This window comes from Muntiacus reevesi, chromosome 3 (assembly GCF_963930625.1).
Source record: "Muntiacus reevesi chromosome 3, mMunRee1.1, whole genome shotgun sequence".
Classification (NCBI taxonomy): domain Eukaryota; kingdom Metazoa; phylum Chordata; class Mammalia; order Artiodactyla; family Cervidae; genus Muntiacus; species Muntiacus reevesi.
The window spans coordinates 42,434,236-42,448,582 of NC_089251.1; the positions used below are offsets into that span (position 1 = coordinate 42,434,236).

The following is a 14,347-nucleotide window of genomic DNA, read 5'->3' on the forward strand; positions in this document are numbered from 1 at the left end:
TTTTTTTTGGATTCTACCTATAAGTGACATCGTGTAGTATGTGGTATTGTCTTTCTGTATCTAACTTAACTTCACTTAGTATGATAATTTCCAGATCTATTCATGTTGCTGCATGGATGGATGGCATTTTTCATTCTTTTTATGGCTGAATAATATTCCATTGTGTATATTTACCACATCTTTTTACCCATTTATCTGTCAGTGGACATTCCCATGTCTTGGCTATTGTAAATAGTACTGCTATAAATATTGGGTTGCTTACATCTTTTCTAATTAGAGTTTTCTCCAGATATATGCCCAGGAGAGGGATCACTGGATCACATGATAACTCTATTTTTAGTTTTTTAAGGAACTTCCATACTGTTTTCCATAGTTTCTGCACAAATTACATTCCCAACAGTGGTGTCAGAAGGAACTTTTTTCTCCACATCCTCTCCAGCATTAATTATTTGTATACTTTTTGAAGATGGCCATTCTGATCAGTGTGAGGTGATGCCTCATTGTGGTTATGGATAGTATTTCTCTAATATTTAGCAGTATCAAGCAACTTTTCATGTGTCTTTTGGCTATCCGTGTGTCTTCTTGGAGAACTGTCTGGATCCACCCATTTTTTGATTTGGTGTTTTTTTTGACCTATATAAACTGTTTGTGTATTTTGGAAATTAATTCCTTGTAGGTCACATCATTTTCAAATATTTTCTCCCAGTCTTTTCATTTTGTTTGTGGTTTCCTTTGCTGTGCAAAAGCTTTTAAGTTTAATTAGGTCCTATTTGTTTATTATTATTTTTATTTCTATAACTCTAGGCATCAGCTCCACAAAAATATTGCTGCAATTTATGTCAAAAAGCATTCTGCCTGTGTTTTCCTCTAGGAGTATTATAGTATCCGGTCTTACATTTAGTTCTTTAATCAATTTTGAGTTTATTTTTGTAGATGGTGTTAAAGTGTTCTGATTTCATTCTTTCACATGTAGCTTGTTTTCCCAGTACCACTTGTTGAAGAGACTGTCTTTTCTCCATTGTATATTCTTATATTTTTTATTGTAGATTAATTGACCACAAGTTTGTATGTTTATTTGGGGGCATTAATTGTATTTTGAATTTTTATTAGAATTTTTGTTTATTGTTTATACCCCATAGTTTAGAATGATTTGTATAGCTGAAAAAGAAAATAATCCTTAAATGAAGCTTGACAGTCTTTTCAAGAAATTTTTAACTCTTAGATTTTCAACTTGTTACATAGACAGTTCTGGACTATCATTTTAGAGACTTAGTCAATATGGTTACCAGATTATTTCGTTCACTATTCTCAAGATTGGAAAAACTTATTTTAGTTTTTCTGGTATTTAAACATGAACTTAACTATAAATTTATGCAATAGGAAAGTTCAGAAAGTAAATCATGTACCTACTTTTAAAAAAAATGTATTTATTAGGTAGTTACTTTGTGCCAGGCACTATTCTGCGCACTTTATTTTTATTATTAATATTTTAAAATTTTTTGTTGGAGTATAGTTGCTTTACCCTACTGTTGAATCTATTATGTATTGTGAAATCTTCTGGGGTTCTTAAACAAGCATGATTCCAGACTTGGAAAAGAAATAATCACACACCTTTAAAACTTATAGATATGGTGAAAACAGTGAAGAAGAACCCCTAAGAGAACAGCTAATACACTGTATATAGAAAATTTATTGTATTAGCTAAGATGTTGTCTGTTAAAAGTGGCAAAATGTTCGAATCAAACTAATTTAAACAATAAAAGAAGTGTATTGACTTGAGGAACTTAAATTAGTCCAAAAACTATAGACTTCAGTTTTGGTGTGGTCATTGTTTTCTTGATTAGTTTCACCGTTTTATTTCATTTCTACCTCCTCTTTTTTGATTTTACTTTTAAAGTAACTAACCTAATTGTAGCAAAATGTCTATATATAAGTTTCAAGTCTTCCACATTTGTATACTATACCTCCTAGAACAAGATTTTTTCTTCTTCTGTCATCCAATGAAAGTCCTTAGTTTTAATCCATTGGGCTAATTTAGGTCACATACCCAGTCACTGTGGTCAAAAAATGCTATGCACTGGTTGGTTTGGGTCTGGATTTTCTTCTCATCTCTAATCCTGTGACAGGAGGCTGGGAGCATAGTGGGTGGCTACGCAGGACTGAGCCTGCACCCGGAAGGCGGACTCAGTTTGCACAGCTGTGCTCCTGTGGGGGAGGTGCAGATTCGTTGCTGGGGGAGAGAAAGACTATGTTTAACTTTTTTTTTAATGAGAAGATTTTTTTAGAAAGAAAATCACCAAGAGAGAAGAGATAAGGAAGAAGAAAGGCAGAAATGAAGATGGGAGAGGTAGCATATTAAAGATTAAGACAGCAGTAAGGATTAAAAGCAGCAATGGAATGGTATAGCAGGGAGCAGGTTGTGACAATAGAGAAGTTACTGATGAGCGGAGAAGAGACGCAGTATTCATAGACTCGAAGGCTCAGAATCTCTGTCTAATACTGTATGTATTCACTTAGAGTACATTTAGTCCCAAATAAACAGGAAACACAGAGTGTTTTAAACAAGGGGATTTATTAGTTCATATAACTAAAAAAATCCATAGGTGGGTCAACCTTTAGGTGTTTAATAGAGAAGCTGATAATATTATCAAGCCTTAGTTTTGTTCCCCTGTGTTTCTCTCAGTCTGTCTTCTCTGTATCTTCTTTAGCTTTAAGCTCAGGTGGTTCGTTTGCTGATTGGCCCACCTTAGACCCTTATCCTATCTTTGGAGACTTACATTTGGAGTCTGCTTCCCTAGAACCATGTAGATCCTAAAAAAGAAATCAAGAATTTTGAGAAAGAGACAGCTAGTTATGAGAGTTCAACCTTAAATGTTAAAGTAGGAATATAGCTCCTTATTTCTTAGTAGTCCATGAAGACATTAATTTACATAAATTTGCTCTTGATTCATCTACCTTTCAGTATTTATTAAATACCTCCTCCATGCACAGTACTTACTGTTCTAGGCAGTAGGATACAGTATCTCATGGAGCTAACACTGTAGTGGAAAGAGACCTAGAACTAAAGAATTAAAAGATAGCAATAACTGATATTTTTAAAAAACTGATTAATGAGATAGGATTACTGGTAGGAGTTAGAGGAGGCTTCTTTGAGGAAGTGACATTTGTGCAAGAATCTTAGTGATGAAAAGGAAACATGTATGTAAACATCAAGGTGAAGAGCATTCCCGGCAGAGGAAACAACAAAGGTACTGAGATGGAAACAGTTGAAATTTAAAAGAATAGGAATGAGTGAGAAAAGATGTGAGATGAGGAGAAATGGATATAGAAGTAGGTATGGTAAGGAATAGGGATTGTGTTTTCTTTTTAAGTAAGCACATCAATGAATATGATCCTCTGGTAGGCAACTTACATTAAATATAGCCTATTTAAGAAGTGAGAGAAATATGCACTGTATTTTAGGGAGATCGCTATTTACAGAATTAATTTGTAAGTGTAGCCCTATGCCTAAACTTTAGGGAACCCATCTCTTCAGCAGTTCTTTTTTCACCAGTCACTTTTATTGTGTAATTGAAGATAGAAATTCTGATATACATGACCTTGACTCATTTGTAAAATGCTCAAACATACACACACAGTTCACTTTTGAAACCTTGGGTACAAAATATTTTATATCAATTAAAAATGTATCCTGTTTTCTTCTAGGCAACCTTAAATATCATTCATAGTGTTGTTCTCTCAGTTCTTGACAAAAACCAAAGGACTAGAGAATTGGAAGAGATTTCACAACAGAAAAATGCTGCAAAAGATAATTCACTAGACACAGAAGTGGCTTATTTAATCCATGAAGGCATGTTTATAAGTGATGCATTCAGTGAGAGTGAATTAACACCTATAGCCATAGATACTACCTCTCAAAGAAATGCATCTCCAAATAGTGAGCCCTGCAGCAGTGATTCTGTATCTGAACCAGAATGTACTACTGATTCTTCATCCAGCAAAGAGCAGATATCATCATCTGTTACTCCAGGAGCTGTGGATATTATGTGAGTATGGTGACTGTTGCCAAATTAACAAGACTTTGAGTCATCTTATTAATGGTTTAAATAAAACTGATTCTTCAGTTTATTGAAAAACCATGTATACTTTGGTCTTTTGGAATTTAACAAAAATAAATAAATTTTATGAAACATACATATTTTTGAAAATTTATGGAAGGTAAGGAGGTGTGTTTTGGAAATAATTGAGAATTATAGAATTTTAAGTCTGGAAAGAAACGATTTAATTAAATGCCCCCAATTTGGAGAGTTTAGATGGCTTATTTAAAGTCATTAGTGGCAGAACCTGTACTGGAACTCAGGTCAGTATTTCCTTGGTTATATTTCTTTCTTTTACTGTATCACCTTTGTATTTTGTATATATAGTAAAGATGTATTTGGTTTACAGTTTTCAGTTGTTCAAAGGCATGAGTTTCCAAGTGGGTCACGTTGTCTTTTTAATATTACTTTTTAAAACTTATTTTGAAATAATTTCAGGCTTACAGAAAAGTTGCCAGAATTATTTTTTAAAAAAGCCTCTAGTATATCCTTCACCTTGCTTCCCCAGTTAAGTCTATATCACATTGCCCTCTTTCTCCTCTTCTCTCTTTTCATCTCTCCTTTGTCTCTCATGTTAAAATTTTTACTCAGTCATTTGACAGTAGATTTCAGACTTGATGTCCCAAATACTTCAGCATATATTTCCTAAATACAGTAACACTTTCTAACAACTGCAGTATCCTAGTGAAAATCAAGAGAACACTGATCCATTATTATCATCTAATCCATACACCCCATTAAGTGTTTTGAATAGAACAAAAGCAAAATAAAGCCAATACAATCTTTTTGGTCCAAGAACATCATTTATATTTTGTAATTATTAAGAGTAATAGCAACTCAGTATTTTTGTTCATTTTGATATAAGTCAGATTATGGCCTAGGAGCTTATAAAGGTTGCAGTTACGGTGTAGAGTCAACTATAACATCTCCTCTCCCTCTATCAATCAAGCAAACTCTGAACTATCTATAAATAAAAATATTTTTTTCTCTGTTTAGGCTTATATTTTCACATATATTGGTTACGGTTCAGTCTAAAACTGCTGTTAAAAGAGATGTTAAAACATATATAGTTTAAGCAATGTATTAATAGAAATTTTGTTTCTCTCCTGTAACCGTTAAAGAGATAGGAAATTTTTTCCAGAGCTGAGAACATAAATCCACCATCTCATTTTGTGGCTTCTACCTGTGCCTTAGGAGGCTGCTTCAATTTTTTCATCTCATTTCCATCTGTAGTAGCAAGAAGGAGAGGACAAAAGCTGAGACTCTCTTTACTTTTTTCTTTTGACTTTTTAGTTGGAATGTAATGCATATATAGGGGAATGCACCAGTTATAACATTCAGCTCAATTTATTGTAACAAAATGAACATGCTGGTGTAATCACCACCCAAGAGACAGACATTACCAGCTCTTTTGAAGCACCCTATTGCCACTGTGCTTTCACTTTTTCCCAAAGGAAACCATTAAAACTATTGATTTTTCCAGGTTTTGAACTTTTATATAAATGGAACCATTGAATTATGGCCTTTAGTCTCTGATTTCTTTCATTTCCCATTATATTTGTGATATTTTTCTAAATTGTTGCATATAGCAGTAGTTTATTTGTATATAGATGTTCCACTTTCTGACTGCACAACAGTGTATTTCTCATTCTGCTGTTGATGAAGTTTGGATTATTTTCAGTTTGTTGTGACTATTCTTGTAGATGTCTTTGGTGTACGTGTCATAAGTATTTCTGTTGACTATATACCTAAGAATGAATAAGTATGTGAATAGTCAATTTAACTAAAGCCAAATAGGTTCCCAAAGTGATTATACTCCTTTACAGCCCTATCAGTTGTGTGGAAGCATTCCTGTCTCTCCACATCTTCATTCATCTTGGTGTTGTTAGTCTTTCACATGTCAGTAAAACATTTTGGTATGTCACAGGTGTAATACTTTAAATTTTTCTTTCCCTGATGATTGGTAAGAGGACACTTTTCATATATTTACTGGCTGTTTGAATATCCTCCTGTGAAGTGCCTATAAATCCTTTGCCCACTTCTCTCTTGGTTTGCCTTTTATTTCTTACTGATTATGGGAGTTCTTTATGTAGTCTCAACACAGCCCTTTGTCAGTTGGTCCATGATGCAAATACCTTCTCCCACTCTATGGGTTGGCTTTTCACTTTTTTATTGGGGTCTTTTGTGAACAAGAGTTCTTAACTTTAATATAATCTTATGATTCATTCTTTCCTTTAATGGTTTATGTTTTTTTTGTGTGTCCTATTGAAGAAAATCTTTCACTACCGTAAGACTTTGATGATATTCTCTTGCTTTTTTCTGGAAGATTTGCTGATGTCCCTTGCACATTTAGATCCACAACGTATCTGAAATTGATTTTTGTGTGTTGTGGGAAGTTATTTTCTTTTTTCCCATGTAGATATCTTTTTGACCTCACACCACTTATTGAAAAGACTGTCTTACCCATTGCTATATAGTACTCCTTTTGCCTTAAATTAAATATTCATATAGAAATGAGTCTGTTTCTAGACTGTTTTGTTCAGTTGTCTTTCTTCACACCAGTACCATTTTATATTAGTTATGATATCTTTTTGATTAACCTTAATATCTGATAATTTCTCCTACCTTTTATTGTTCTCCCAAGATGCCTTAGATGTTAGAAATCTGTATATATTTTAGCTTTGTTAGCTGTCTTGTTATTATCACATAAACTTGTCCATATTTTTCCTTTCTATTTAAGAGCACAATTCAGAATTTGCAATCCCTCATTCTAGTGGCTAGAATATTTTCACATGTCTATATCTAGCTGTAAGAGAAGCTTGAGAAATAGTGTACAGCTTGTTGGCTATTTGATAGCTAAAACGGTTACTGTGGCAGAAGAGAAAAGAGATATTAAAAGATAGCTGGAAAATGTGACTGTACTATTTGAGATTCCTTTAAATCAAATGCAGTCTCAGATTTTAACCCACCCCTCCCACCTCCATTGTGGCTCGCTATGCACTTTAGAGCTTCTCTGGCTTTCCACAATGACATGCTCCCATAGCATGATTACAGAGCATCTATAAATTGTTCCTTCTATGTTTCATAGGTACATAAATGTCTGGAAACTACCCACTTTCCATTGCCAAAGGGGCAATGGATTGATTGAATGTATTTATACATTTAACCCTAACTAGTTCTTCCCTGTGTCAAGTGTTTTTGCAGTGTGTAATTGTGTCACAGATACAGTACATGCAGAAATGATGTCTGATTTTTGTATCTTTGTTAGTGGTAGATTTTCTTTGTTTTCTTAAATTATCAAAATAACCTACAGCTTTGTAAGTTTATTGCAATGTAAATACGGGCACAAAAGACTAAATAATCTCCCAGACAGGAAATGGGAAAGAAAAAATAATGGATAGGATTAGAAAGTAGTATAGATTTTCTAAACTTTTTTATTTTAAATTGTGGTTGAAAAAACACATGCAGTTTATCATCCTAGCCATTTCTAAGTGCAGAGTTCAGTAGTGGTAAATGTATTCACATAGTTGTACAACCAATCTCGAGATCTTTTTCTTCTTGCAAATCTGAAACCTTGTGCACATTAAACAGTAACTCCCCATATCCTCCCCTACCAATTCCCTGGCAACTACCCTTTTACTTTGTATCTCTATTAGTTCAGTGACTCTAAGTACTTCGTATAAGTGGAATCATACACTGTCCTTTTGAGACTGTCTTATTTAGTTTAGCATAATGTCTTTAGGGGTGTCCCAGGTGGCGCTAGTGGTAAAGATCCCACCAGATAATGCAGGAGACTCGGGTTCGATCCCTGGGTAGGGACTATCCCCTCGAGGAGGAAATGGCAATCCACTCTAGTATTCTTGCCTGGAGAATCCAGGGACAGAGGAACCTGGCGGGTTATAGTCCATTGGGTCCCAGAGTCGGACAGGACTGAGTGACTAAGCACAGAGTTGTCTTTAAGTTTCATCTATGTTGTAGCATGTCAGAATTTCCTTCTTTTTTTGAGGCCGAATGATATTCTATTGTAGGTATATACCACATTTTACCCGTTTATCTGTCAGTGGACTGTTGGATTGCTTCCATCCCTTGGATGTTCTAAATAGTGCTACTATGAACATGAGTGTGCAAATACCTCTTTGAGATCCTGCTTTCAACTCTTTTGTATATGTAACCAGATACTGGTTCATGTTTGTGAGCAGTTTTTTGTTTTTCCTGTCAACAGTAAAGAGATCCAATTAGACTTAAAATTTTAAAAATCTTTTTTAAAAGCAAAATTATAAATAATTAAATAAATTAATTTATGAAGCTCAAACTTCCCAGCTTTATGGTAAGTGGTACTGAAATAGCACTTGGGCTGTTTATAGAAGTAAATGTTGGAATAGAGGAAGCTTCAGTTCAGTTCAGTCGCTCAGTCGTGTCCGACTCTTTGCAACTCCATGAATCGCAGCACACCAGGCCTCCCTGTCCATCACCAACTCTCGGAGTTTACTCACACTCATGTCCATCGAGTCGGTGATGCCATCCAGCTAACTCATCTTCTGTCGTCCCCTTCTCCTGCCCCCAATCCCTCCCAGCATCAGGGTCTTTTCCAATGAGTCAACTCTTCGCATGAGGTGGCCAAAGTACTGGAGTTTCAGCTTCAGCATCAGTCCTTCCAGTGAACACCCAGGACTAATCTCCTTTACGATGGACTGGTTGGATCTCCTTGCAGTCCAATGGACCCTCAAGAGTCTTCTCCAACACCACAGGCAAAAGCATCAATTTTTCAGCGCTAAGCTTTCTTCACAGTCCAACTCTCACATCCATACATGACCACTGGAAAAACCATAGCCTTGACTAGACAGACCTTTGTTGGCAAAGTAATGTCTCTGCTTTTTATTATGCTATCTAGGTTGGTCATAACTTTCCTTCCAAGGAGTAAGCGTCTTTTAATTTCATGGCTGCAGAAATAAAGTCAGCCACTGTTTCCACTATTCCCCATCTATTTGCCATGAAGTAATGGGACCAGATGCCATGATCTTGGTTTTCTGAATGTTGAGCTTTAAGTCAACTTTTTCACTTTCCTCTTTCACTTTCATCAAGAGGCTTTTTAGTTCCTCTTCACTTTCTGCCATAGCTTAGCAGGTTAGAAATAGAATTAGACTAATTCTGGGTTCTAGTCTCACGCTTTCAACCTTGTGACCTTGGGTAGATCACTTAAACTTTCAAGATTTAGTATCCTCATCTGTTAAGTAGGAGTTTGTCTGCCTCTGCCTCAGAGTGTGAGAACCAAGTAAGTATCTGAAAGTGTTTTAAAAATATTGATCCCTCTATTATTTTAAGCACTAGTAAATAAACTTAATGACATAACTTTAAAGGATAGCAGGTAACAGCTTTCTTCAATACCTTAACCAAGTGGTTTGCCTCAAATTAATAGACATCACATCCTCTTTGAAATGTCTTTGAAAGTTGTTGTCATTCTTTGGTCACTAAGTCGTGTCTGACTCTCTTACAACCCCATGGGCAGTAGCCTGTGAGGCTTCTCTGTCCAAGATATTTCCCAGGCGAGGATACTGGAGTGGGTTGACATTTTCTTCTCCATGGGATCTTCCCAATCTGGGAACAAGCCCACGTCTCCTGCATTGATAGACAGATTCTTTACTGCTGAACCACCAGGTAGAAAAATTATGCTAAGGCACTTCACTTTAACACTAAGCTGAATTTTTGGCACAAAATCCGTGGTCTTTATACATGCTCTAGGGGGGCGGGAAATGCATAAAAAGACAAAAAGTCTTTATATTTCTTCCTCAAATTGGAATAAATGCATTACATATTATATATACTATTTAATTTTAAGTTCCTTAAGAAAACATATTCCCTCCAGTGTCTAGGACTTAAATACAATAAGTGCTCAAGAAATACTAGTTCAGTTGATATAACTGTTAATTCATAATTAGAATTCATAACTTATAATTCATAATTATAAATAAAAAGCGGGCCTGTTTGTTCCTTCTTTCCATTTCTTTCCTCTTCCTTCCACTCTGTCATCCTGGGCAACCTGTGCACAGCCTGCCATAGATACGACCTTGTACCTAATTTTTTTTTGTTTGTTTGTTTTTTGCTATAGTTTTTGCAGAATTTCCAGTCAAGAGTCTGAATTAAGTATTAAAAATACTACAACAGAGAGAGAAGATTATTCAAGATTAGGGAGAAATTTATTTGTACTATCTGAACTTGCTTATATGATGCCCTGTCACAAGATTAAAACTGTGTGATACATCAAAACAGAATTTTCCCTTAAATGTAAATTTTACAGCTTTTTGTTTTTTATTGATATGTCATCTGTGGAGATCAGTGTGTTTACAACTTTTCTTGACTTAATCTCTTTTTGTCATTTTCAGGGTCAATGAAGATGTGAAATTAACTGACTTAGAGCTAGGAAAGCTGGCAAATAATATCCAGGAGTTATTATATAGTGCCTCAGATATATGCCATGATCGAGCTGTCAAATTTCTCATGTCAAGAGCTAAGGTTATTTGTTTTGATAAAGTTTATATATTTTTTTACATAGTAAAATTACTTTGAAAATCTAGAATATATCCTTGCTTGTATCCCTATATTCTGCATAATGCATATTATATTTTTAACACTTAATAAGGTACTGATGTGGTCTATTAGAAGGTGTTGAAATGCAAAATAACCCAAATAAAAGAAATAGTAAAACTTAAGCTTGATTTTCAAATAAATGATTAAAAGAAGTAACTCAGTAATTATTTGAAATTAATATGCTATTTTTATACATATATATGTGTATTATTAACCAAATAATTTATTAAGAAAATTAGTTGTTCTCCAGTATTATGAAAATTGTGTAGTATGACCTGAATTTCTTTGAGTTAGTTTATCTTAAAGGGATCAGAATAAAATTTAGACATCTTAAACTTTTAATGCTTGATTTCTGGGACTAAAGTATTGGGAAATTTCATTAAAAATTATCTTAAAATAATTTTTAGGAATTAGTATAAGTATTATAAAATAATTAATATTAATGTTGTTTAAGTTGGTTTTATAGCTATTCCATATTTTGTATTATACTAACTCATGAATATTATATTATCCTTAAAATTTAGGATGGTTTTCTTGAGAAACTAAATTCCACGGAATTCATATCACTTTCCAGATTAATGGAAACATTCATTTTAGAAACTGAACAGATATGTGGAAGAAAAAGCATGTCATTACTTGGAGCACTTCAGAGCCAAGCAAATAAATTTGTAAATAGGTTTCATGAAGAGAGAAAAACCAAACTCAGGTATTATTACCATGTCCATTCTGCTCATTTTTTCCCCCTTTACTTTATAAAACACAGTTATATTTAAAAGAGGAAACTTCATTGATTGGCCAATTAAAACCCCTGACAGTTGTTTTTCTTTTAAATTATAGACATTGTGTAATTAAATCACCATTTCTTGGCTATTGAAAGTGGAGTTAGAATGTTTATTTCTGTGAAAGTACTTATCCTGATAGACACTTTTGCTTTCCCACTCAAAGTGAAGTTAATTATGTTTTACCATTCTTCTTGACTAGGCTAAGAGATATAAAAAGGGAAATATTTCCTGAAACTATTTGTACTATTTATGATTGACCTCAGTTTATTAAGCTGTTCAGCACTTTTTAAAAAGTCTCACGTACTAGCAACAGCTAATGACCGTTACTGTATAGAAAGTCAAATGCCTTGTATTGCATGGGCTCTACTTGAATTTAACTAAGATACATGTAGTCTTAATTATATAAGTCTTAAGTACTCACTTGGCTTTTCCTTTTCTTTTAACCCTAGGAGATAGGGTTGAAATATTATTAAAGTTTATCTTTCTTTTTACTTTTGAATAGCCTTCTCTTAGACAATGAACGCTGGAAGCAAGCTGATGTTCCTGCAGAATTTCAGGATCTTGTTGATTCTATATCAGATGGAAAGATTGCTTTACCTGAAAAAAAATCAGGGGGTATGTGTACTCTTTCACACATTGTTTCAATTTTATATTGTTTGTTCATTTTGTAAGAGTGCTTAATATTTTTTTAATTGATAGTACCTGTTGGAAACCTTAGAACTCATATTCCCAGCTTAGTTAGTAAGTAGTTGACTTGAAAAGTATTTGGCAATTTATAATACTTTTAAATACTTACTGAATATTAACCATATTCCAAACATTGGACCAAGCGCTTTACATGCATTTATTCTCCCAACAACCTATGATAAAGATACTATTATTACCTTGTTTAATATTGAGGAGGCATGAGGCTTCCAGGAGTTAAGGAATTTGGTACAAATGAAGATCTGTGATTTGAAACCAACTTTATGTAACTTCATAGCTGTGTTCTTAACCACTGTACTATATAGTTTAGAGAATATGTATTATACTGGTAAACTTATATGTTTCAGATATTGAGACATAGGTGAGAGGTATAATTTTACTTTAAAAGGGCTAAGTCTAATGAAAAATATATTTATTAGCAATCATAAGTAATGTAGTAGTGATATGATAGAGAAAACCAAAATGTAAAGAACCATAGAAAAAGATACCTAATTACAATTTTGAAAATACAAAAAAAGAAAAAGAAAACTATGAAGGAGACTACAAAGGAAAGACAGGGAGGCAGGACAATCTAGAAGACAAAAGTTAAAAAATTAGAGTTTCAAGAAGAAAATTGTCATTGGTATTAAATATCAATCAGGTTTCTTGTGAAAGATACACAATGGCTAGAAATATTTTTGTATGTCAGTTAAAGTGTAATACCAGGATGCGTTGTAGTTATGAAGTTCTTGAATGTTTTTAATGAAGGAGGCAGTTGCACTTTCAGTTTTTATGCATTTAATGAAAGTTTAATATTTTTACATAGAAATATTTTTAAATTGTATACTGTACCATAAAATGCAGCTGTATTGCAAGAGAAAGACTGATAGGGACCACTTGTTTGACACACTTGATCATTTGCAGTCTTTTTAATTCAGTGGAGTGATAGAGCCAGATTGTAGTTCATTGCTGAGTAATTCAAAAGGTAAGGAAGGGTAGACAAGTAAGTGTAAGGCTACCTTTTCAAACAGGCCTTTCAAGTTTGGCTCTGAAGGGAAAGTAAATGATGAAGTGGCAGCTAGAGACACAAGAGCTATTAGAGACTATTACCTTTAAATTTGCTTAGGGAATTGAGAGAAGAGTTTTAAGATAAGAGAAACTGAATTATATTTTTATGCTTAATAGAAAGAGGAAGAAAGTTGATTTAAAATAAAAGTGACATAAAGTGATTGTAGGGAAATTCTCTATTGAATTAGAGAAATTCAAATATAGTAAAGGGAGAAATTGAAGAAATCAAGTAAATTTCTGTTGTTTAGTGACCATTTTTAGTAGATAACAGTGTCGGGTGGTGGTCACAGTTTTTAAATTGATTGTATGATATTAGCAAAGCAAAAGTGTTTATGTGGAAAAGACTGAAAGAAAAATAAGACACTGATCATCCTAAATCACAAACTTAAAATTATAGGACCTATTACCCATCTGTTCTTTCAAGCTGTATTTGATTGACTTTCCACTGTGTGAGGTGTTAATGCTAGATGACTGAGACATGTCTTATCCCTAGAGAGCTCATACCCTTGGAGTTTACTATCCTGAACACATTCCAATTTTGAATTAAAATCATAACTCTAAAAGTGATTTAATTTATCATGTGTTTTCCCCACAGAGTGAACTATTTATTTTCACTTCCTCTTTGTAGGATACGGACAGTAGAAAGTTTCTCTTACAAACCCCTCTTTTATTTTTCTCTTACCAGGAAGAAAGTATATGCTATTAGAAATTCATTAATATTTTACTAGTTCATGCAAAGTTAAGGATCCTGGGTTATATTCATTCACCTATCATCCATTTATTGAGTTACTAACTACTTAGCAAGGCATTAGGGAGATGAAGTTTAATGGATAGCAGTAAATGTTAATTTAGTGCTTACCCAATGCTAGACAGTGTGTTCTAAGCACTTTAGATTGTTATCTCATTTACAGGTCCATGAGCTGTAGTATTCCCATTTAACAGATATGAAAACTGAGGCACAAAGAGGTTAAGAAACATACCTAAGTTTACTTGGCTAGAAAGTGGTAGAGCTGGGATCCAACTGCAGGCAGACTGATGTTAGGGCCCTTTTTTAAGTACTATGCTAAGTCACTTCTCTGCAGTATTGAGTGTTGGTTAAGATACAACCCCAGTCCTCAAGAAACTTTAATC

The 14,347-nt window shown here is 33.9% G+C and overlaps 1 protein-coding gene across 3 annotated transcripts in view; it reads left to right on the forward strand.

The window, feature by feature from the left end:
• VPS54 (VPS54 subunit of GARP complex) overlaps positions 1 to 14,347 on the forward strand; it is a 102,373-nt gene that overhangs the window by 57,049 nt on the left and 30,977 nt on the right. For all 3 annotated transcript variants that reach the window (XM_065929060.1, XM_065929062.1, XM_065929063.1), the window contains 4 exons: positions 3,706 to 4,046; positions 10,478 to 10,607; positions 11,207 to 11,388; positions 11,967 to 12,079. In XM_065929060.1, coding sequence (XP_065785132.1) covers positions 3,706 to 4,046; positions 10,478 to 10,607; positions 11,207 to 11,388; positions 11,967 to 12,079 — 766 coding nt within the window. The remainder of the gene's footprint in view (positions 1 to 3,705; positions 4,047 to 10,477; positions 10,608 to 11,206; positions 11,389 to 11,966; positions 12,080 to 14,347) is intronic.